The 24,281-nt window shown below is 50.1% G+C and overlaps 1 protein-coding gene and 2 long non-coding RNA genes across 13 annotated transcripts; 1 reads left to right on the forward strand and 2 right to left on the reverse strand.

Annotated features, from left to right (window-relative positions):
* Positions 1-289: 289 nt before the first annotated feature.
* Positions 290-6,762, reverse strand: ZBTB45 (zinc finger and BTB domain containing 45). 11 transcript variants are annotated; one of them, XM_025984371.2, is made up of 4 exons: positions 6,336-6,438; positions 5,573-5,676; positions 2,926-4,218; positions 290-1,168 (listed from the first exon to the last, which is right to left on the reverse strand). In XM_025984371.2, the coding sequence occupies exons 3-4, from the start codon at positions 4,211-4,213 to the stop codon at positions 912-914; spliced, it is 1,545 nt and encodes a 514-aa protein (XP_025840156.1). In that variant the 5' UTR covers positions 4,214-4,218; positions 5,573-5,676; positions 6,336-6,438; the 3' UTR covers positions 290-911. The 11 variants fall into 11 exon arrangements, with proteins under 11 accessions (XP_025840156.1, XP_072577863.1, XP_072578204.1 ...); XM_072721762.1 differs by having other exon boundaries at positions 5,573-5,706; XM_072722103.1 differs by having other exon boundaries at positions 2,926-4,213; positions 6,336-6,436.
* Positions 6,518-23,098, forward strand: LOC140594156 (uncharacterized). Its single transcript, XR_011994670.1, has 3 exons — positions 6,518-7,323; positions 22,244-22,404; positions 22,905-23,098. It is a non-coding gene; the product is annotated as an uncharacterized lncRNA (long non-coding RNA).
* Positions 22,223-22,926, reverse strand: LOC140594159 (uncharacterized). The gene is made up of 2 exons (XR_011994685.1): positions 22,807-22,926; positions 22,223-22,407 (listed from the first exon to the last, which is right to left on the reverse strand). It is a non-coding gene; the product is annotated as an uncharacterized lncRNA (long non-coding RNA).
* Positions 23,099-24,281: the final 1,183 nt, after the last annotated feature.

Consider the following 24,281-nt stretch of genomic DNA (forward strand, 5'->3'; position numbering starts at 1 on the left):
CAAAATCAGCATCTTTCCCACAAATGGCTTCCCTCTTCCAGACACACCTCAAAGCTGGCCTGTACTTCTCCCCACAGAACCTAGGGCTCTAGAAGAGTCAAGTGCCAGTCATATGTGCATCCCACTCCCTCCCAGAGAATAGAGGTATGAGATGGCCAAGCAGACCATCCTGTCTCTGCCTGGGGAGCCTGGGAGATTAGGTTAGCTGCCTAGGGACGGAAACATTGAGCCCCTACACCCACAGCCAGTCTATGATGGTGAAAAACGCTTGGGTCTGGGAGCTCACAGCTTCTGGGTTTGGAACCCATGGCCCACAGTACTTTATTAGAGAGTGGGAGTCCCAAGGCCCTGTCCCAGTCCATGATGGGCCCACCTGAGCCCCCTAGATGCCAGATTGAGGGAGGCGTAGTTCAGGGTGGGGAGCCAGGGATCATGCCCAGCTTGGCATGGAGCAGAGGAGCAGCTACAGAATCCACCCACTCACACAAGGAGTCAGTGCCACAAATCTTGGGCCTGGCCCAAGGGTCTGAGCAGTCAGTCTGAGTTTAGGTTGGTGATGATCCAGTTCTCAGGGGTGGTCGGGTCCCTGACCAACCCTAGCCCCAGGCTGCCACCATCAGGAGGGTCTAACCATGAGGAAGGAGAGGAGTATGAAGGGATGGACCCCTGGTCAGGTCTGGAGAAAAGAGTGGAAGCAGAGGGAAGGCCTGCGCTTCGAGGAAAGCATGGCTTGGTGATGGAAATGTGGTCAAGGCGTCTAGGCAGGTATGAGCCGGCTCGGCAGGGATGTTACCGGTCTGGCAGTGGTTGTGGGCTAGTTCCATGGGAGGTCCCCTAACACAGAAGAGGGTGGCCTACAGCGCGGGGGCGTGGTCAATTCTGCGGTGGGTGTAGCCAGGCCCAGACCTGGATCAAGGCGCAGGGTGCGCGGCCAGGTGGCGCTCGAGCAGCGCACGGTGTGAGAAGACTTTGCCGCAGGCGGGACAGGGCGCACGCTCAGGCCGGTGCGTGCGCATGTGCACGTTGAGAGAGCTCTTCTGCGTGAAGCGCTTGGCGCAGACAGCGCACTGGAAGGCACGCACGCCTGTGTGCGTGACCATATGCTTCAACAGGTAGTCGCGCAGCGAGAAAGATCGCCAGCACACGGCGCATTGGTGGGGCTTCTCCCCTGTGGGCGACAGGGCATGCCGCGCACGTACGTCAGCTGGGAAGGGGCCTGAGGAGCCTTTGCTGGGCAATGACTCCCCTCTCCTTCTTGACTGCCCATCAACCCAGAATCCCCCTGTCTGTTAGGGACAGTCCCTCCCCTCCCGAACCACCCCTTACTCCGGGACCTTCCTGCCCAACAGGGACCGCCCCTAACATGACCCAGTATGTCACCTCGCTCAGCGGGGAGCCCTTTTCCCAGATCCTTACTGTCATACCAGGATACTGTGGTTAGGGGCCTCAAACTCTAACAGGTACTCTCCCAACTGGAAATCCTGCTGGCCTGGGACATCAGTGCCCATTAGGACTGACCACTGAGTTCTCCCCCCACCTCATCGGACTTTCCTTCCCCCCACTCCTGCTATGCCCCTGGAACGTTCTGAATTCTCTCTGATCACTGGCCACCATTCTGGGGACAGTCTGGCAAGGCCCAGCACACTTTTATGGGAAGAGACAGATACATACTTGCCCTCTTCCTACTGGAAGCCCCTGTTGCCCAGAACCTTGGTCTGCTGGCAGCTATAATGCACCTGGAGTGACAGCACAAGCTGCACTGACCCCTGGAGTCACCAGGTATTAACAAAAAACCTATCTCAGTGGCAGAGGACTGCAGGGCAGTGCCTGGGCAAGGCCTGGCACCAGGCTAAGGCTACACAAAGTTGGCAAATCTTGGCTGGTACTACCTTGAGGCCCCTGGCAGCTCTCCACAGGCTGAACACCTATGCCTGTATCCTCTCTCCTTCATCCTCAAGACAGCCAGGTGGGGATTTTAAACTGTAAATCACATCACTCTCCACCTCAGAACATTGATGCCTTCCCCACCATTCACAGTGAAATCCCAAATTTCCGACCCTGCAGAACTCCCCACTCCACTCCCACAGAACTTCCAGCCAAATCTTTGCTTTTCCTAACAGCATCCAGTTCATCCCTGAAAGCAGTCTTTGACATCCCATACCCCTGTCCTCCACTTGAGCCCCTAGGGAGCACCCTACACATCCTGCAACTCCCCCAGGACCTGCCAGCCACCATCTCAGCACCTAGCTTCACAATCTCCACTGGACCACCCTAGCATACTCTGTACCTCTTCCTCAGCCACTGCAGAGCTGCCTCTCAGACACGTTGAGGTTTTAGGCCACCTTTCCGTGGTCTTCAAGGAGCTCCCCTTCCTCCTTCTGCAGCTTCAGGGTTCCCACAATGCAGCCCCATCTCCCTTCTCTACCCCGGATCAGGCTACCTCTCTGCTGACTCTGCACACTCTCCCTAGGCTAGTGAACTCACCCTCCCTCACATCTAGTCCCAGTCACTGGACCCACTGATAGCCAGGAGACCAGGAAGCTCCCTGAAGCACTGTTCCCCAACCTGGCTATGTACCCCTGCCAAGACTCCATCCCTCCTGACCAGCCCAAGCTCCATCCTGGTGACTAAAGGCTCCACTGCCAGCTTTCCAAAAGTTCTGGGCAAGTTCCTGCTCCTTAACCCTGCCTTAGAATTCCCCCAGCATCAATAAATGGAGGTAGGGGATGGGTAAGAGTGCCTGCTTCTCTATGTGAAAGGGACTCCCCTCTGCCCACATCTAGAGCTCAATTTCCAAGCTCCCCTAGGGTCAGGGAAAAGCATCAGAACCTCATGAGTGTATCCACCCCACTTGCCCAGTACCCAGTTCTCCCTCAGGCTTGAATCTCCAAAGACCAAGGGGCTCAGAGACTCATCCCAGCTCACCAGAGTGGATGAACATGTGCTTGGTGTAGTTTTTCCGCGAGCTGAACGTCTTGCGGCAGTGACTGCACTCATAGGCAGGTGGCTCGGCCGTACCTGGGGGTCGGGCAGGGGTGGCCGAGGGGGCCGCAGCGGGAGCAGCAGGCGGGGCTGGAGCCTCCCCGGGAGGTGCGCTGGGGGCCGCATCAGGCTGGAGTGCGGGGTAGAAGGCGGAGGGGAGGGCAGGAGCAGGCCCCGAGGGCGCGGGAGGAGGTTGCGCAGGCGGCCCAGGAGCGCCCAGATGAAATGGGAAAAGCGAGACTGGGGGCCCAGGGGTCTTCACGCCCGGGGCACGGGATCCAGACAGGACACAGTCAGGCGGAGCCGGGTTCTCGGTGGCACAGGCTTCAGCGGCAGTGCCATCCTCATCTTGCCAAGCGGGGACGTAGCTTTCCGGGAATACGTCTTCCGCCGCCGAAGCCCCCCTAAGGAAATCCCTCCCGGGGCCGCCGCCGCCGTAGTCAGAGAGGCCGGCAGGTGCAGGCGGCTCCTCGCACGCGCTGGCAGGGGCAGCGGTGAGGAAGCCGGCGGCGGCGCAGTCGGGGAAGGCAGGGGGTGCCTGGCCCTCTCCCGGGCCGCCGCCTTCGCCGTCCTCGCCGTCGGTTTCATCATCGGTCTCCTCGTCGCCATCACCGCCATCATCTGGGGCTGCCGGTAGGGAGGGGTCGACATCTGACCCCTCTGTCTTGGTGGGCGCAGTGGGCGCCGGCAGCTGCAGGCGTGCCGGCTGGCGCTGCTTGCGGCTATGCGCGGCACCGGTGTGGCCCGGAGGGCGCGCGGCAAGCAGGTGGCGCAGGCGATGTCGTAGCTGCGCAGGTGCAAGAGGTGGGGGCACGGGCGTGGGCAGGGGTGCAGGAGCCCCCGGGACCGGGGCACGGGCGCGGGCAATGATCTGTGTGCACTCGTCTATGACTGTCTGGATGCGCAGCACCGACGCGGCCGTGAGCACCTGCAGTGCTTCCCCCTGTGCCACCACAAGTGAGCCGCTGTAGAGGAACTCGACAAGCTGGCGCACTGTCTGCGCCGGCACCACCGGTGGCACGCGGATCTCGGAGTGGCCGAGAAGCAGCTTGTCCTGGAAGAAAGGCGAGCCAGCAGCCAACACACAGCGGTGTGCACGCAGTGAAGCCTCGCGGATCCTCACAGTCACGTCGCAGAAGTGACCGCCCAACCGCTGCCCGTTGAGGGTCTCGAGCAGCGAGCGGGAGAAATTCTGCAGGTGTATGTGGTGCACCGCCTCTGCTGCCGCCATCTGCACTGGATGAGGAGATGTGGGCGGGGAGGTCAGCTGGGGACCCCGCCCCATTGTCCCTTGAGCCCTTATCACAGGATAAGGCCCATGGGCACATCACAACCCCAGGCTTTGGGAACCTCAGCCATCCCCAAAAGGCCCCTTGCAGTTCTGTTCCCATACGCAGGACTCCCCTCAACCCCCACTCCCAATCTCCAGGACCTCTGCAGCTCCACCTCCTAAGCCCCCAGCACACCTGTTACAAGGTTGGGAATATCAAAGATCTGCCTCCTTCTCAAGTCTTGCTTACTCCTCAAGGCAGGGTCCAGGGCTCAGCTTCCCCTATATTGCCCCCCCTTTCCCCTAACTCCAAATCCATAAACCTCCCCCAAGTCCCCCTCCCAGGGGCAACTCTGTGAAGACTGCAGGGGCCCCCATACCCCATGGGCTGCACACTTTACCCACTCCCCACCCCAGCTAGCTGTGACTCTTCCCCATCTGGCTTCTTTTTGATTTCCCTTTGTCACATCCCCCAAACTTGCAGCATCCGAGGCCCAGTGGAGACCCAGGTCTGTTGGCTCAGAATTGGGTTATGTTAACTAGTGTATACAGAGGTCTTCGAGGGGCTGAGGTGGCACGAAATGACTCCTGGACTAAGCAATTCAGGGTGTGCATAGTCACGAAGGGTTGAGAATAGGTTGGGCATTAGCCTCGCAAGTGTCCTATAAGAGAAAAATACATGGTTTCTGGCCAAGCCCAGCACAGCAGATAGGGAAGAACCTCCAGCAGCCTGGTGTTTTTGGAATCTTGATATGGCCTGTAGGACACAAGGTATGGGTGTGGCATAGAGAGGGGGCTTGTGTGGACTGTTCACGGTGTATGATTGGGAGGGCAAAGATGGAGCAGCAGCAGTCTCCAGATCAGGATGATTCTTGTGAAAACTTTGGCCTCCTAATTCCAGCATTGATCACCCTCAGCGGAAAGGGGAGGGGATCCCCCCGCACCCCACTCCAGGACTCCAGGAATCTAAGAAGCTCTGCTACTTCCTCCCCCAAGCAGGCACCATGCTCATGAGGACTCAGTCTTTCCTCTATCAAAGTTGGGATACCTGGCTCATCCAGCACCGAGCCCCACACACCTCCAATCTAGGGGAGGGCAGTCAGGACACAGGACACACCCTGACACTCACCCACTCCTCCACCAACCAGGCAGGGTCACACAGCCCTAGAGTGTAGCCTCTCTCTCTCTCTCTCTCTTTTTTTTTTTTTTTTTTTTGATTGTAGCCTCTCTTAACCTTCGGGGTCTAATGGTGTCTCACTACCCCCTCCCCGTTTTCTCATGCCGGAAGCACCTCCCTTTCTCGCATGCTCCATATCTCACCCTCAGATCACTTGGCACACCTCCACTGCCCCGGTACCGCTGGGAGCGCTGGCCGAGGCTGACGGAGTCATCTCCTTGTGTTCCCCCGCCTCCCAGTCTATTCCCTGCGACAGCCAGAGGGAGCCTGTTGAGACCTGACAGATAGGGACCCTCCAGCGCTCAGAGCCCTCCATGGCGATGAATTAATTCTTGGCAATCCCTCAAACAAGCCAAGTCTTTGCACGTGCCGTTATCTATGCCACAGCCCTTTCCCCGTCTTCATTCACCCACCATCTAAAGAACTTCAAATCCGTGCCTGGGCGACTGGGGCGGAAACCCGCGCATTAACCCGGACGGCTTTAAAGCCTGACTTTTCCGACCCACCTCCGCCCTGCTCCCGGTCTCTGGTTCAGTCCAGAAGCTGCACGGCCTTCTTGGCGCTTCAGAACAAAGGCCCACCCTCCCGGGTATGGCGCCGCTTCGCGCTGCCACGCCTTTGCCCACGCCATACACTTTGATCCAAGCACCCTTCTCACACTCTGCTCACTTGCTCGCGCCCTCCCCTGAACCGCGAGCCCCTTCTCTGATGCGCTCCGCCTGCATCCGCTGCAGACCCGGACAGCCTGTATTTCCCGCCTCCGCGCGCTTGCCAGAGCCATGCCCCCATCCTGCAGCGCCCCCTCACGTCCACAGCGTGCGCTCCAGGCCCAGCACCGGTACCCCTCCCCTGGCACGCCCCGCCGCCGGTGGGCCCCGCAGCAGGGGGATGCCCGCAAGACCCCACCTCCGGCTCCTCCTCAGGCACCAGGCCGGGACGTGGTCTTCTCCCGCTCGCCACCGACAAGGCCGCACTTTCAGGCTGCGACACTGGCGGAACCCAAGTCCGTAGGCGCTGTGGAGTTGGGGAGCGCTAGGTCAGAGCACGTTTCCGGTGTTTCTATGGCGATCAGCCGCCGCTGCCAGGCTGCACTTCCGGTTCTAGCAGACTCGGAACTAAAGTCGCAGAGGCTCTGGCGCGGGGGCAGCGAGGAATGTCTGTGCCAGAGGACGCTTTCAGTGTCGCCATAGGGACGGGGTAGAGAAGGGACCAGCGCTGTCCATCCGCGGGGCACGCCCCCGTGCGCTCCCCGCTGTGCTGGAGCTGGAGCGCTGCGACCCAGGCTGGAAATGCGGTCTGAAGCCCCAGATTGGTCTTGGCTGGCTCAGACTGCACTGCGACCCCAGGTGGCAGCCTTCAGCCCTTAACATGAATGAAAGCAGCAGTAGGGCTCGCCCTCTGGTCCACCGGACTCCAGCCCTGCGTGGAGAGCAGAGACATTTCTGCAGCCTACCTCCACTCCCGCCGGTGGCTACGAGTGTAATGAGGGAGCAGACACCACCCCAGGCTCTGGCTACCACCTTCCGCCCCTTCTGTCTCTAAGCCTGGGTCCAGGTAGAAGGTGGAGGTGGCCTGTCTGTATGCCCCCTACCTCCTCACACACACAGCAGGCCCACCTGCCCCAGGGCAGGAGGTGAACAAATAAATGAGTGGATATTGAACTAAGTGCCTTCTGCATGCAGACTCTGAGAGACACCTCAGAATAAAAGAAGGGCAGGGGTGAGATGCGTGGTGCGTCTGCCAGGATGGTGATGACCAGCCTGACTCCAAAGACCAGAAGTCACTTTAGGGGACAGAATATGTAGGAAGAGCTGTGCGGACAGAGGAAACAGCCGTGGTCTTCAAGGACCTTGATGGGGATGGCTATCCAGGACACCGTGAACCAGGTTTGATGGTGAGGCTGGAATGGTGGGCTGGCCTAGCTTTAAGCTTTGTTCATGAGGGCCAGAGGGCAGGCAGGACGACAAAAAAGTCAGAAGATTCCTGAGACCTCAGAGGACCCAATGCCTTGTTCAGTATGTGTGGAATACAGCATGGGGGGAGGAGGGGTGCTGATTTAGCTTCACCTATGAGGACAAGATTAGAGTACCTGCCTCCCATCTTGGGCAGCTGTATTGTAGATGTGTTAAAGGTCAAGAGAGGAACCACTGTCCGTACTGGCAGCCTATCCTGTGGCCCATGCCCTGAGGAACCTTATTAAAACTTAAATCTAATGGCCTTAGATCAGCCATTCAGAATCTGGGCCCCTCCGGATGGCCTGCGCAGCCTCAGTAGCCCCTCTCCAATCCTATCACTGCTCATTCTTCCTTGGTTCTACCTACCTCAAGGCTGGCTCGTGCCATTCCCTCTTTTTGTAGCACTCTCTCACATAGCTCAGCTGCCACTACCTCCTCCAGGGACTCTCCTGAATGAAGGCCTCCCTGTCTTCTATCACAGGGCCTGTAAGGGTAGGAGTCATCTGTGTCCCTCACCTTGACAGGCAGCTGCTGCTACTACTACTGAATCAGGAAAGGAGGTGCTAACAGCAGCTTCACCCTGTCGTGGGCCTGATTCCACAGGATTCTGGGACATTGTAAGTCATAGGGGAGCAGAATTCTAAAATACCCCTTCCAAGATTCCTTGCACTTTTTTTTTTAAGATTTTATTTATTCATAGGGACACAGAGAATGAGAGGCAGAGACACAGGCAGAGGGAGAAGCAGGCTCCATGCAGGGAGCCTGACGTGGGACTCGATCCAGAGTCTCCAGGATCACTCCCTGGGCTGCAGGCGGCGCTAAACCGCTGCGCCACTGGGACTGCCCATGCACTTTTTTTTTTTTTTTTTAGATTTTATTTATTCATGAGACACACACACACACACACACACACACACACACACAGAGAGAGAGAGAGAGAAAGGCAGAGACACAGAGGGAGAAGCAGACTCCATGCAGGGAGCCCAATTTGGGACTCCATCCCGGGACTCAGTATCATGCCCTGAGCTGAAAGCAAACATTCAACTGCTGAGCCACCTAGGTGTCCCCCATATCCAGGACTTATACATAGTAACAGTACATGGCAGATATAATTAAGGTTACTAACCAGCTGACCTTAAAATGAGATGATCCTTGATTGCTTGGATAGGCCAAAGGTAATCATAGGCCTTTCAAGGCAGAGGAGGGAAAAAGAGAGAATTGAAGTAGAAGGATTCCAGGGGCTTTGAAACCCCATGTGACAAGAAATATGGGGGGGGGGGGTCCAGAATCTGAAAAGAGGCTCACATGACAGCCAGCAAGGAAAATGGGACCTCAGTCTACAACTACACAGAACTGGAATCTGCCAACTGCCTGAATGAGCTGGGAAGCCAATTTTCCCCCAGAGTTTTCAGATAAGAGCCCAGTCCTGCCCAAAACTTGATTGCAGCCTCTGTGAGACCTAGAGCAGAGGTCACTGCCTGGATTTCTGACCAGCAGAAAAGTAAGCTAATAGATGGGTGTTGTTTTAAGCTACTGAGTTTGTGGTAATTTGTTAAGTAGCAATAGAAAATGGATTAAGCTGCCAGAGACTCAGGGTCTGCACACAGTAAGTTTCTGATAAATGCCACTGTTTTTCCATCTGATGAATACCTTCCCCTTGCCTCTCCCTTGCTGAATGCTTCATTTCTGCCTTATCAGCATCTATCAGCCACCTTGGTGGTCTTATTACCCCATCCTACAAGCAGAGGGATGCAGGGGTGAGAAAGGGAATGAACCATTCAGACACATGGCTTGAACAACCTCAGGCAGGTAGAAAGGCATTTATGGGGAACAGTGGCTTTCCTAAGTTGAAGAAAGCAAGAGAATTGTGGACTGGGCTGCTATGGGGATTGTGGAGTTGGGAGAGGAGAGCGGGAGGACCACAGTCCCACCTGCATGTTTAAGGAACTATGGGGAGAGCAATGGATCCAGTGGAGCAGCAAACACAGGAGGCCGAAAGGGCAACAATGGCTGCTCAGACCTCAGCAGGGAAAGCCAGAAGGGGACAGGATAGGGGATAGGATTCAGGGTAGGAAGGAGAGGACACTGGTGGCTTCAGAGGTCTTAGTGGATGAGGGTGAGATGGAGGACTTGGTCCAGTAGGAGGCAGGAGAGAGAAACACAAATCCTGACCAGTCTCAGGCAGCAAGAGAAGTGGGAGCTACAGCCTCCAGTATCACAAGCCTTGAGGAGCCATCTGTTTTGCTTTCCTCTCCAAAGGCCTTATCACAGTGGTTGTGGGGGCATTTTGAGGAATAAATAATATATCTAAGGACACAGGTTTAATAAGCCAAGTTAGGATCAATGTGGCCTGAAAATATTGGAAATTTTAGGCCAGGTCCTAGGGTCTTAGTGGCAGTAGGTGAGGAGGGGCAGGTGGCACTAGCTGACAGACCATCAAGGGAAGAGATTTCAACAGTCACAGACACATGAAAGGAGAGGAAATTAAGCTACTAATTGACTGGGCCTCCTCAGCTGCCAAGAGGCAGGAAGCCCTGATACCCCACCCCCCCCTCACAACCACACACACAGCTTAGGCCAGAAGTCAGAAGGCTCAGTCCCTGCTCCCAGCTCAGGGTTCCCAATCTCCCTCCACCCTCCATTACTAGCTTCTCACACAAGATCTCCTTCAGTGGCAGCCACTGCCCACAGGTAAACACTGCTCAGGTCCCACTGTCTACAAGCCCAGCCCTACCCTAATGGGGCTGGATGGTGCCAGATATGGGATGCAGGTCCCAAGATTCAAGTACATACCTCAATCTGCCAGGAGCTTCCCCTTGGCCAGGGGTCCGACACAAAGCCCATCTCTGGAAAAATGCTTCCCAGTACAAGGCAGATAGGATAGAGACAGGAAGGTCCCGGGCAAGGCAGGTAGGTACCAGCTGTGGAGGGTCTAGCCCTCCTGACAAGACTGAGAGGAAATGGGGAACCCTCTGGGGTAGGGGAAGAGTAACAACAGGATCCCATTTCTACACTGATAAGGTCTTGGAAGCTTGGGAGAGGGCTAGGGATAACCCAGCCCCAGGCCCTGGTGAAGTGTATGAAAGATGATAGGAGCAGTAGGTCAGATAATGCAATGCCTACAGGACTTATCAAAAAAGAAATATCCAGACAGGGATCAAGGACTGTTGAAGTAGGGGTGGAGGGGGAAATGGACAAGGGATATTTGCAATAAGAGAGAAAATATTTAATTTGCTTTCATATGTAAAAGACCAGAACATCCTGCTAGTCCGTGGACAGAGAACTGAGGAAATCACAGGGAAAATAGGAGACCTAAATTGAAAGTAATAATCATCATAACGCAACTACCATTGTCACTCCTCTTGGGTCCCTGCACAGGGTCCTGTACTGGTTCTTGATTTAATTTTGAAAAGTGAAAAGAAAAAACAACAACAACAAGAAACACGAAGTACAATACAGCACATACTGGAACACTTACACCCCCAAATTAACAAATGTTCTTGTTTTGCCCGTTTTCTTTAGAGATCTATTTATTTATTTGAGAGAGAAAGAGCACGAGCCTGGGTAGCAGTAGCGGAAGAGAATGTCCAGCGGACTCCCCTCTGAGCATGGATCCCGACACAGAGCTCAATCTCATTACCCTGAAATCATGACTAGAGTCAGACACTTAACTGGCTAAGCCAACCAGTAGCCCCTGTCCTTTTTTTTTTCCCTACTTTTAGTACACACACACACACACACACACACACAAAAGGCAAAAAATTTTTTTTTCTTTTTTTTTTTTTTTGAAGTAAGGCTTGTAGGCAAAGGAGAAAGCCCCTCAAGGTGGCACACCTGTGCACTTCTGTCCCTTAAAGGCCTTTTGTTTTATCCTCAGTTTAACAGATCTACTGAAGCCAGATTAATGTTTTTGGTTTTGTTTCGTTTTTTTCACATGTGATAACTTTTTTAAAGTTAATGTTTAGGGGTACCTGGGTGGCTCAGTCAGTTAAGCATCTGCCTTTGGCTTAGGTTATGATCCCAGGGTCCTGGAATAGAGCCCCATATCAGGCTCCCAGCTCATGGGGAGTCTGCTTCTCCCTCTACTCCTCTCTCCTGCTTGTGCTCACAGTCTCTCTCTCTAAATAAATAAATGAATAAAAGTCATTAAAAAAAAAAAAAGAAAGTTAGGGATGTCTGGGTAGCTTAGCGGTTGAGCGTCTGCCTTCAGCCCAGGGCGCAATACTGGAGTCCCGGGATGGAGTCCCACATCGGGCTCCCTGCATGGAGCCTGCTTCTCTCTCTGCCTGTGTCTCTGCCTCTCTCTGTGTGTGTCTCTCATGAATAAATAAAATCTTTTTAAAAAGATAAAGTTTACTTATTTTTTAAAGTGATCTCTACAACCATTCATGAGGCTGAAACTCACCACCCTGAGAGCAAGAGTCCTATGCTCCTCTGAGCCAGCCAGCTGCCCTATATGTTTCTATTTAAATTTTTAAATTTATTTTTTATTAGAAAGAGCATGGAGGGTGGTCAGAGGGAGAGGGAGAGAGAGAATCTGAAGCAGGCTCCATTCTGAGTGCAGAGCCTGATGTGGGGCTCAGTCTCACAATTCTGAGATCATGACTTAAGCCAAAATCAAGTCAGACACTTAACTGACTGAGCCACCCAGGTGCCCCTCTATTTTAATCAATGTTCCTCAATCACTGCTTCTTGGAGCCCCCTGTGCATAGAGGATTTGACATCTTCACACATTGACAAGATTGCCTCACCATGGGGGTGTCCAAATATAGCCTTACCTCCCTTTGGACACCAACTCTTTCATATAATTCTCCCATTTCCAGTGTACATAAAATCCAATCATTTTTAGTAAATTTGCCATATGTGTAACCCTAAGCATCCTCCTGTTTTAGAACAATTCTATTGTAACCAATGAGATAACCTCCACCCATTCACTGTGAGTTCCTATTCCCATCTCGGTCCCAGGCAACTGTTAATCTAATGTCATTATAGATTAGTCTGTGCTGGACATTTCACATTAATGGAATCACACAATATGAAGTCTGGGTCACTTTGCCTTAGGCTTCTGTGCCACCCAGATGTTGTCAAATTTGTTTAGTTGGGCTGTTAATGGTTTCTGTTCAGGTGCTGTGTCCATGGCTTCAGTTCTAAAAAGCATTTCCCTGCCATGGTGGGTAACTGAGGCAGGAGCTTCTCCAGTCCTGCTTTTACCAGCTGTCCTCCTGCTAAACCCTTCCCTCCTTCACGATATAAACTATTCTCTATCCTTCCCTCTTTGTGCTTAACACACTACTCAGGGATGCCTGGATGGCTCAGTGGTTGGGCATCTGCCTTTGGCTCAGGATGTGATCCTGGAGTGCTGGGATCGAGTACCGCATCGGGCTTCGTGCATGGAGCCTGTTCCCTTTCTGCCTATGTCTCTACCTCTCTCTCTGGGTCTCTCATAAATAAATAACTAAAATATTTAAAAAAAAAAAAGACATTCCTCAACTCTCTTTTTTCTTTTTTTTTTTTAAATATTTTATTTATTTGAGAGTGAGAATGAGTGGGAAGGAGAAGGAGAAAGAATATGAAGCGGACTCTGTGCTGAGTACAGGGCCCAACGTGGGGCTCCATCCCATGACTGTGAGATCATAACTTGAGCTGAAACCAAGAGTTGGACACCCAACTGACTGAGCCACCTAGGCGCCCTTCAACTCTCCTCTTCTAATGTCAGGATGCATCTTTTAAAAATAAGGATGAAAAAAAAAAGGATGAAGGGCACCTGGGTGGCTCAGTTGGTTAAGCAGCCAACTCAATTTTGGCTCAGGTCATGATCTCAGGGTTATGAGATGGAGCCCCATGTGGGCTCTGTGCTCAGCGGGGAGTCAGCTTGAGAATTCTCTCCCTCCTTCCCTCCCTCTGTCCTTCCCCCTGCTTGTGTGATCTCTCAATAAATAAGTAAATCCTTTTTTAAAAAAAGATTTTATTAATTTATTCATGAGAGACACACACAGAGAGAGGCAGAGATACAGGCAGAGGGAGAAGCAGGCTCCACGCAGGGAGCCCAATGTGGAACTTGATCCCGAGACTCCAGGACCAGGCCCTGGGCTGAAGGCAGGCACTCAACCCCTGAGCCACTCAGGCGTCCCATAAATAAATAAATCATAAGAAAACAGCAAGTTTGGGGCACCTGGGTGGCTCAGTCAGTTAAGCATCTAACTCTTGATCTCAGCTCAGGTCTTGACCTCAGGGTGTGGGTTTGAGCCCTATGTTGGGCTCCACACCCAAAGCAAAACCCAAAAAACCAAGAATGGTTTCCTAGTTGCCTGATTTCAAAAGCTTCCTCACTCCTTAGCATGCCTGGTCCCCATTCCCAAGACACCAGCTATCCATAAATGGGCCCTGACAGCTTATTTGTCTCTGCCAGGAACCCTTTCAGAACCGCTCAGATTCCTTGCTCCCTGTTGATCCAGAAGTTCCACTCACCCTTTTTAAATTAAGGTGAAATTCATATAAAATAAAATTAACCATTTTAAAGTGAACAATTCAGGAACGCCTGGGTGGCTCAAGTGGTTAGGCATCTGACTCTATTTCTGCTCAAGTCGTGATCTCAGGGTCGTAGGATCAAGCCCCAAGTCAGGCTCCACACTCAGCATGGAATCTGCTTAGGATTCTCTCTTCCTCTCCCTCTGCCCTTTCCCCTCAATAAATAAAAAAATAAAATCATAACAAAGTAAAGTGAACAACTCAGTGGATTTTAGTGTGGTCACAGGTAGTGTAGCTACTACCTCTATAAAGTTCCAAACATTTTGCTCAATCAAAAATAAAAACTTGTACCCACTGGCAGTAACTCTTCATTTCCCCCTGCCCCCTTCCCCCCTCGCTTCATTTCACCACTAATCTACTTTCTGTCTCTATGAGTTTGCATACTCTGGATATTTCATATAAGTGGAATCATATAAAATGTGGTCTTTTGTGTCTGATTTCTTTCAGTTGGAGTGATGTTTTCAAGGCTTATCTACATTATATATTATAGTACATATCAGTTCACTTCTTTTTATGGCTGAATGAGACTCCATTATATGGAAACATAACATTTATTTAACCAGTCATCAATTGATGGACATTGTTTCCACCTTTGGCCACTGTGAATAAATTGGCTACTGCTCTAAATTCCTGTAGGAGGATTTGTTTGAACACCTGTTTTCAATTTAGGGGGTATACCTATACTTTTTTTTTAAGATTTTATTTGACAGAATGTGCATGCACACAGGAAGTAGACAAAGCAGCAGGCAGAGGGAGAAGCAGACTCCCCCCACCCCCAAGCAGAGAGCATGTAGCAGGGCTCCATCCCAGTAACTTGGGATCATTTCCTGAACAGAAGGCTGACACGCAACCAACTGAGCCACGCAGGTGCCTCCTTATATATTTTTTAAAAGATTGGATTTTTGGGGATCCCTGGATGGCTCAGTGGTTAAGTGTCTGCCTTGGGCTCAGGGTGTGATCCTGGAGTCCCGGGATCAAGTACCATGTCGGGGTCCTTGCATGGAGTCTGCTTCCCCTCTGCCTGTGTCTCTGCCTCTCTCTCTCTCTCTCTCTCTCTCTCTCTCTCTCTCTCTCCTGAATAAACAAATAAAATCTCAAAAAAATAAATGATTGGATTTTTACATTTTTTTAAGATTTTACTTATTTATTTATTTGAGAGAGAGAAAGCACAGCAGGAGGAGTGGCAGGCAGAGGGAGGGGGAGAAGCAGGCTCCTTGCTGAGCAGAGAGCCGGATGTGGGGCTTGATCCCAGGACTCTGGGATCATGACCTGACCTGATGCTTAACTGACTGAGCCACCCAGGTGCCCCTAAAAGATTTTATATTATTTGAGAGAGACAGAGAGACAGAGAGACAGAGAGAGAGAGAGAGAGAATGAGGAGAGGGGCAGAAGGAGGGGGAGAGAATCCCAAGCAGACTCCGTGGGTGAGCATGAAACCTGACTCAGGGCTCGATTCCACAACCCAGAGATCATGACTTGAGTCAAAACCAAGAGTTGGAAACTTAACTGACTCGGTTGCCCAGGAACCCTGGTATATACCTATAAGTTAATTGCTAGATCATATGGTAAATCTATGTTTAACTGAGGAATAGCCAAACTTTTTTTTATCAGTGTCTGCACCATTTTACATGTCCACCAGCAATAAAGGAGGGTTCCAATCTTTCCACATTCCTGCTAAGACTCACTATTGTGAGTCCCTTTAAAAAAAAAGTATTAATAATTTATTATTTTTAAAGGTTTTATTATTTATTCATGAGAGACACAGAGAGAGGCAGAGACACAGGCAGAGGGAGAAGCTCCCTGTGGGGAGCCTTATGAGGGACTCAATCCCAGGACTCCAGGATCATGCCCTGAGCCAAAGTCAGATGTTCAACCACTGAGCCACCAAGCGTCCCATTTTTATTTAAGAAGGGGGCGGGGGGCGGCGAGCAGGGAGAGAGAGAATTTCCAGTAGACTCCCCACTGAGTGTGGAGCCCTATGTGAGGCTTGAACTCACAACCTTGATCAAGAGTTGCACACTGGGGCGGGGGGGGGGGGGCAGCCCTGGTGGCGCAGCGGTTTGGCGCCGCTTGCAGCCCGGGGTGTGATCCTGGGGACCCGGAATCGAGTCCCACGTCGGGCTCCCTGCGTGGAGCCTGCTTCTCCCTCTGCCTGTGTCTCTGCCTCTCTCTCTCTGTGTCTATGAATGAATAAATAAAATCTTAAAAAAAAAAAAAGAGTTGCACACTGGGGACGCCTGGGTGGCTCAGCGGTTTAGTGCCTGCCTTCAGCCCAGAGTGTGATCCTGGAGTCCCGGAATCGAGTCCCACACTGGGCTTCCTGCATGTAGCCTGCTTCTCCCTCTGCTTTTGTCTCTGCCTCCCTCTCTCTCTCTATGTGTCTTTCATGAATAAATAAAATATTTTTAAAAAATAAAAGAGTTGCACACTCAACTGACTGAACCATAAAGGCACCCCTAAGGTAGATGTGAATTGGTACTTCATAATGGTTCGATTTGCTTTTCCCTCATAACTAATGGTGTGGAATATCTTTTCATGTTCTTATTATCCAGGGCATTTGTATAAAAGCTGTATTAAGGGGCACCTGGGTGTCTCAATCAGTTAGGTATCTGCTGTCAGCTCAGGTCATGACCCCGGGATCCTGGGATTGTGCCCAGAGCTGGGCTCCCTGCTCAGCGGGAAGTGTGCTTCTCCTCCTTCTGTCTCTCTCCCGGTTCTTGCTCTCTAGCTCTCTCTCTCCAATCAATAAATAAAATCTTAAAAAAAAAAAACCTAACTCCTTCAATAAAAATAAATAAATAAGTAAAAGTTGTATTAAGGTATAGTTTATATGCCATAGAATACACCCATTATAGATATTCTTCAAAGAGTCTTAGCAAATTAATATTCATCATTGTACAGCTATCACCACAATCCAGTTAATTTTTATTAAAGGTTATTATTATTTTTAATTAATCTGTATGCCCAATGTAGGGCTTGAACTCACAACCCCAAGATCAAGAGTTGCATGCTTTACCAATTAAGCCAGCCAGGCAACTTACCACTATCCAGTTTTAGAAAATTATTCTTTACCTTAAAATTTCATTTGTACAGTCTGCATCTGTTTCTGCTTAGAGCGACTCCCAGTGTCTGGCTACAGATTTATAGGCCCCTCTGTGAAGACAATTAAAGAATAGTAGACCTTAGTTTCTGTCAGGACAACCTCTACTCCTGGATGAGCCCACTGGCTACTTGTTTCCTTTCCTGTAGCCTTTCATTAGCTCCCATGAATGAGAAACTAGCTCTAAAGACTTGGGTTTCAGGCAAACACTGGCTAGAACCTCTCAGAGAGTGTTGGATGGGTCCCCTTGTATCTCATGAACAATCTTAGTATTGCTGACCTTAATGTGGGAGTGACAGCCTATCTACTGCCCACTCATGTGCCCCCTCTCAGATGATCGTATTCATACCACACCCTCTCTCTAGTCACCTCATAGTGTACATAATCGATAATCCTGACTTGCTCAGGAATCTTATTATGGGTTGGGGAATAATATTTTCTGAATTCTAGAATTTAAGTAAGCAAGAATTGGAACTGAAATACAGTTCCCCTTGGAAAGGCAGAATCAGTGCTGAATTTCCAGAGTGAGGGGCTGGCTTAAAAGTGACATTATATGTGACAGATGGGCTTACTTTCCTGGCTCTTTGAGAACCTTTAAGGATTCATTGTATGTCAGCCAATGACAGTCACTATTTTTTTTTAAATGCTTGAATTGTATCATCAGGTTTGGTTTCTGTGTCCTTTTAACATGTTCCTGTCATTCTTGTCATTCCTTGGGCACTTATTTTGTGACAAAAACAAGATGTTCCAGGCTCACCTGGGACTCTTCCTGTTTAGTCTTGGACTTAGTAATTTCCTTCAGGAGCCCTAGTTCCTCTTTGCAGGAAAAGGGATGGAATTCTGGGTTATGGATGTCTCCTGTCCTTTCCCTCTCTGCCCTTCCTGGGAGCTGCAGATTCCCTTGGGAAGGAAGCAGACGGAAGGGGTGAGGGCATCCCCCAAGCCCAGGATTGGGTTGGACTCCTACAGATTGTGGAGCTATGGACAACTCCTATTTTCTGGGGATTAGTTTTCCCATCTGTGAAATGTAGACTTCAGTAGGCAGAAAAATGGTCCCCAAAGATGTATACATCCTAATCCCTGGCCCCTTGAAATGTTATCTTATTAAAAAGAATCTTTCCAGTTGTAATTAAAGATCCTGCAATGAGGAAATTATCCTGCATTATTTGGGTATGCTCAGATGTAAATTCACATGCATCCTTATAAAAGTGAGGCAGAGGGAAATTTGTCAATTAGTTTGCTCAAGCTGCCATTACGAAGTACTATAGCTGAATGGCTTAAACAACCAAAATTTACTTCTCACAGTTCTGGAGGCCTGGGAAGTCCAAGATAAAGGTGCTAGCAAAGTAGGTGTCATTCTTAGGCCTCTTCTCTTGGCTGGTAGGAGGCTGCTATATCATTGTGTGCTCACATAACCTCTTCTTTGTCACCACAGTAAGCTCATTAAAAAAAAAATTTTTTTTAAGTAGGCTCATGCCCATTGTGGGGCTTGAACTCACAACTCTGAGATCAAGAGTTGCACGCACTACAGACTGTGCCAGCTAGGCACCCCTAAATTTTTGTTTTAAGCTATCTACCAATTTTATGGTCGTATGTTACAGTAGCAACAGGAAACTAATGGAGAAAATATAGTGATTTAAAAGGGCAGTTTAGAGGATCTAGTGCCTGGCCTGCATGGATGCTTATCTTCTGTTTTCCATTTCCCACCCATCCATTCCCCACCTGCGAACCTGCACATGGGAGTTGCATTATGTCATCTTCTGATAAAACCTTTTATTAGCTCCTCATTATAGTTACAGAAAATCCTAGCTGAAAGACCTGTATGGGGCCAACATCCATATTTCTAATAGCACCAGCAGGAGGGAGATCCAAGTGCAGTCAAGAGAATGTGTAAACAAACTGTAGGTATTTGTGTGATGAAGCCCTGTACAACAAAGGCAAAGAAGGAACCAAGGCCATACACAACGATATAGATGTGCACTCAGGAAAAGAAGCCAGACACTGACATGCAAACCCTGTGTGGTTCTACATATGGACCAGCAAAGCTTGTCTGTGGTGGAACTCAAGATGGCAATAGCTATGAGAGGTACAAAGGACTTCTGGGAGCCCAGGACGTTCCAGTTTTTGCTATAAGACTTGGTTACCCAGGGTACTTACTATAGGAATGATGTGTATGTCTTTCTCTCTATATTACAAGCCTTCAACAAAAGGTTAAAAAGTTCATAGAACACAAAGTTGGTTAGTAGTTGCCAGGGGCTGGTGAGAGAGGGAATAGGGAATAAATGCTGATGGATACAGGGTTTCCTTTTAAGGTGATAAACAAGTTCTAGAACTAGATAGAGGTGATGGTTGTACAACATTGTAAATGTATGAAATGCCACTGAATGTACACCTCATTTTTTAATATTTATTTGAGAAAGAAAGGGAGAGAGCTCATGTGTGTGCATGCACAAGTACAGGGAGGGGCAGAGGGAGAGAATCTTAGGTCAGACTCCCTACTGAGCAAGGAGCTGACATGGGGCTCAATCTTACCACCCATGAGATCATGACCTGAGCTGAAACGAAGAGTCAGACACTTAACTGACTGAGCCACCCAAGCGCCCCATAAATGTATACATTAAAATAGCTAAAAAGGATAAATTTGATGTTATGTGAATTTTGACTCAATTAAAAAAAGGTTAATTAAAGTAAGATAACTGAAGGGTGCATAGCTGATTCAATCAGTAGAACATGTGACTTAATCTTGGGGTCATGAGTTCAAGTCTAATGTTGGGTATGGAGCCTACTTAAAAACAAAAAAAGATAAGATAATCCTAATCTAATCTTTTAGCTCACAAAACTGGCAGGGTCAAGACAGTTATGATCTTCATGCATTCATTTTCTTTCTTTCTTTTTCTTTTTTTAAAGATTTATTTTAGAGAGAGAGAACAAAAGCATGAGCAGGATTGCTAGAGGGAGAGGGAGAGAAAATCGTAAGCAGATTCCATGCTCATCACAGAGCCTGATACTGGACTCAGTCTCACGATCATGAAATCATGACCTAAGCTGAAACCTTAGAGTGGGATGCCTAACTGACTTCGCCATGCAGATCTCTCCCCGCCTTTTTCTTTTTTGTCCTTTTACACATTTACTGAGTGCCTATGATGGGGCAGGCCCTGGGTTAGGCATGATAGATGTAGCAGTGAGCACAAACAATTTTGATTCTCTCTAGTTGAAATGTGAAGGAAGAGAAAGAACCAGCCAGATAGAAGTGGAGAAGAACATTCTGGGTAGAATGAACAGCAACTGCAAAGGCACTGAGGTAGGAACAATAGGTTGGCTTGTGTGCTGGAGCCAAGTGGTGAGGTCAGAGATCAGCAGGGACAGACCAGGGTTCTCATTAAAATATGATATTTATGTGTGTGGTAAAATACATAACATAATCCACTTTGACTACAATCGTCCCTTGAACAACATGGATTTGAACTGTGTAGGTTCACTTACATGTGAATTTTTATAAATACAGTATAGTACTGTAACTGTATTTTTTCTTCCTCTGATTTTTTAAAAAGATTTTATTTATTTGAGTCAGAGTGAGAGCATGTGCAAGGGCAGGAACAGGGTGGGGAGGGCAGCCAGAGGGAGATGGAGAAGCAGACTCCCTGCCTAGCAGGGAGCCTGACACAGGATTCAATCCCTGGACCCTGGGATCATAACCTGAGCAAAAGGCAGACACCATCTGAGTCACCCAGGCACTCTTAGAGATTTTTATTTTTAAGTAATCTCCCTGTATCCATCAGCACTTACTCCCTATTCCCCTTCTCACCAGCCCCTGGCAACCACTAACCCACTTTCTGTTCTATGAACTTTTTAACCTTTTGATGAAGGCTTGTAATATAGAGAGAAAAACATACACATCATTCCTACAGTAAGCACCCTGGGTAATCAAGTCTTATAGCAAAAACTGGAATGTCTTGGGCTCCCAGAAGTCCTTTGTACCTCTCATAGCTATTGCCATCTTGAGTTCCACCACAGACAAGCTTTGCTGGTCCATATGTAGAACCACACAGGGTTTGCATGTCAGTGTCTGGCTTCTTTTCCTGAGTGCACATCTATGTCATTGGGGCCCAAACTCACAACTCTGAGATCAATAGTAGTGAATAGCATGCTTTACTGACTGAGCCAGACAGGTGTCCCAAGAGTCAACTGTATTTTAAAGTATACATGAGGTGTCTGGGTGGTTTAGTTGGTTAAGCATCTGACTCTTAATTTTGGCTCGGGTCATGGTCTGAAGGTTGTGAGGATTTTCTCTCCTCTTCCCTCTGCCCCTCCTTGCTTGCATTCTTTCTTTCTTTCTCTAAAACAAAAACAAAAACAAAACATAAAGTATACAATTCAGTGGCATTAAGTAGATTCCTGATGTTGTACAACTATTACAACTACCTAGTTCCCAAATGAAATCTGTGAAGGTGGAGAAAGAGATTGAAGTGATGCAGCCACAAGACTTCCCCAGGAAGTGGCTTTGTCAGTGACACCCGAAGTTTGCCAGGAGAGCCAGGTGCAGGTGTGGAGTTTGGGGGAAAAGAGAAAATGGCTGCCTGCAGGTAGGTGCTCAAAAGAAGTAGGGGGCAGGCCATGGCTGGCCTGGGTGCAGTCTAAGTGACTCTTACGCATTGTTTTATCCCTTGAGTTCTGTCTGCAAGGTCAGAGTATAGAGTTTCCAATGGTCCAGGACTGGGAAGGGTGAGATGCTGTAAAGGGTGAGTAAGGAGCACAGAGGATGAGAGTATAAGGTGCCACGGACTACTTGGTCTGGCCTGGTGCGAAGAGGTACCCATATCCTGTCACACACATCTGGACCTCTGAGCAAGATGTCTGCCTTGGCCTTGCCCTCCTGTATGCATATTCCACTTGTCCCGGAGTGCCCCCATGTGCTTCTCTCAGTCTGCCTGAACCTGGTTCCCAGTTGATTCCCTCTCTCTCAATGTAGTCCTGACACTTCCAGAAGACTTGGTTTGGGCATTTGGACAATGGAGCTGGCAGTGACCCAGTACCTGGTAAGATGGTAGAGGGAATCTTCAAGGCCTACTGCTGGTACCTGATTATACCCTGATTCTAAAATAAAAAAAAATAAAAAAAAATACCCTGATTCTGTGGCTGCCATGGACTGGAAGAGAAACTACTGGGCCCCAGGAGGAAGGAGGTACTGTTTATTTATTTATTTTAATAAATTTTTCATTTATTTATGATAGTCACAGAGAGAGAGAGAGAGAGGCAGAGACACAGGCAGAGGGAGAAGCAGGCTCCATGCACAGGGAGCCCGACGTGGGATTCGATCCCGGGTCTTCAGGATCGCGCCCTGGGCCAAAGGCAGGCGCCCAAACCGCTCCGCCACCCAGGGATCCCGAAGGAGGTACTGTTTAGAGAAAAAAACATGAACCACTGAAACCACAGGGTCAGTTGCCATAGTCTATAGAAGAGCCCATAACGAGGGGCAAATCAGAGGACACAACCTTTTTTTTTTTTTAATAGTTTTTTATTTTTATTGGAGTTTCATTTGCCAACATATAACACCCAGCACTCATCTTGTCAAGTTCTCCCCTCAGTGCCCGTCACCCAGTCACCCCATCCCCCCGCCCACCTCCCCTTCCACTACCCCTTGTTCGTTTCCCAGAGTTAGGAGTCTCTCATGTTTTGTCACCCTCTCTAATTTTTCCCACTCAGTTTCCCTCCTTTCCCCTATAATCCCTTTCATTATTTTTTACATTCCCCATGTGAGTGAAACCATATGATTGTCCTTCTCTGATTGACTTACTTCACTCAGCATAACACTCTCCAGTTTAATCCATGTGGAAGCGAACGGTGGGTATTCGTCATTTCTAATGGCCGAGTTATATTCCATTGTATATATAGACAGCATCATCTTTATCCATCATCTGTCGAAGGACACTGAAGCTCATTTCACAGCTTGGCTATTGTGGACATTGCTGCTGTGAACGTTGGCAGAGGACACATCCTAACCTATCCAGAGAAAGCTGTTCAGCAACCTGCAGGCCCCCTTCAGCTATCTCCTACTCCTCCCTACTTCACTGCTCTCTCAGTGCCTGGTAAGGACTTCTGCAGTTGTTTCTACCCAGAACGGTCCTTCCCACAGGTGTTTGGAGGTAGTCGCCTAGGTGAGTCCACTCCTACAGTCTTTACCATCACCTTCTTATTTGGACTGTTTGGCCCTGACACTCTGGTGTCTGCTCCAGAAGTCTGGGTAGGTATGGGTAGCTCCTATGCCCCCTTACCGGTGATTTTGGGTCACAGGGAGGGATGGGGGCGTGGGAAATGCTCAGCCAGTATCACTAATGGATGCCACACCTCACTCCATGCGCCAGCCAACTTTCCTTCCCAATTCTCAGAGAAAGGCAGCAAAGATCTGAGGCCAGAGCCTTGGGGTAGCAGCATGGAGGGGGCGGGCCACTCAATGGGGGGGCGTGGCCCCGCGGACCCGGTGGGTGGGTAGGGGGCAGAGGCTCGTAATAGCTCAGCTAAGGGGCGGGGCGGGGCGGGGGCCGGATTTGGGGGCTGCGGCCAGGCTGGAACAAAGGCAGGCACAGAGACAAAGCCCCACAGCCCCCCAACTCCCTCCGGGAACAAAGGCCACACCCTGCCCAGTAGGGCCAGACGCGCCTCCACTGCCACCACGCGTGGGCGCCTTGCTCTGCCCATGGTTTTATGTTTGAACCCAGAGTCGCGGAGTAGGGTCCTGGGGCCAGACTTGCCAGCCAGCATGCTCTCCGCATCCTCTCAAAAGCTGACCGCCGCCCCCTCCCCGCCCCCTTTAGCCTTGTTCTGAGCTAGAGATCTCAGCACCAGGAGCCCTGCAAAAGGGCTCAAGGGCCACTCCAAGGGCCAGCTCCGAGGCATCCATCCCTCCAGCTTTCTTCTTGCCTCAAACACGATCCCCTCCCAGACTGCTCCATCTCAAACAGGATCAAACAGGATCTTTCGGCCTCCACCGTAGGCCCTTTTTCCCAGCTCAGACCCAGCTTCTCTCCCTCCCGCACCCCCCAACACCCCCGACCCTGCCTAGCACCCAGGATTCTCGCCACAGACTGCTTCCTCCTCAGACAGGATTCCCACAAAAAGGCCATGGTTCTCTCAAACAGGGTTCCTTCCACCCCTCACAGGCCTCATTCTCCCCATCTGACAGAATTATCCCCAGACATTCTGCTTCCTCCCCCAGACAGAAACTCCTCCGCTCCTCCACCCCCAGGCCCCCGCATAGATGCTGCCTCATTC

The sequence above is a fragment of the Vulpes vulpes genome, chromosome 1 (genome assembly GCF_048418805.1).
Source record: "Vulpes vulpes isolate BD-2025 chromosome 1, VulVul3, whole genome shotgun sequence".
Lineage (NCBI taxonomy): Eukaryota > Metazoa > Chordata > Mammalia > Carnivora > Canidae > Vulpes > Vulpes vulpes.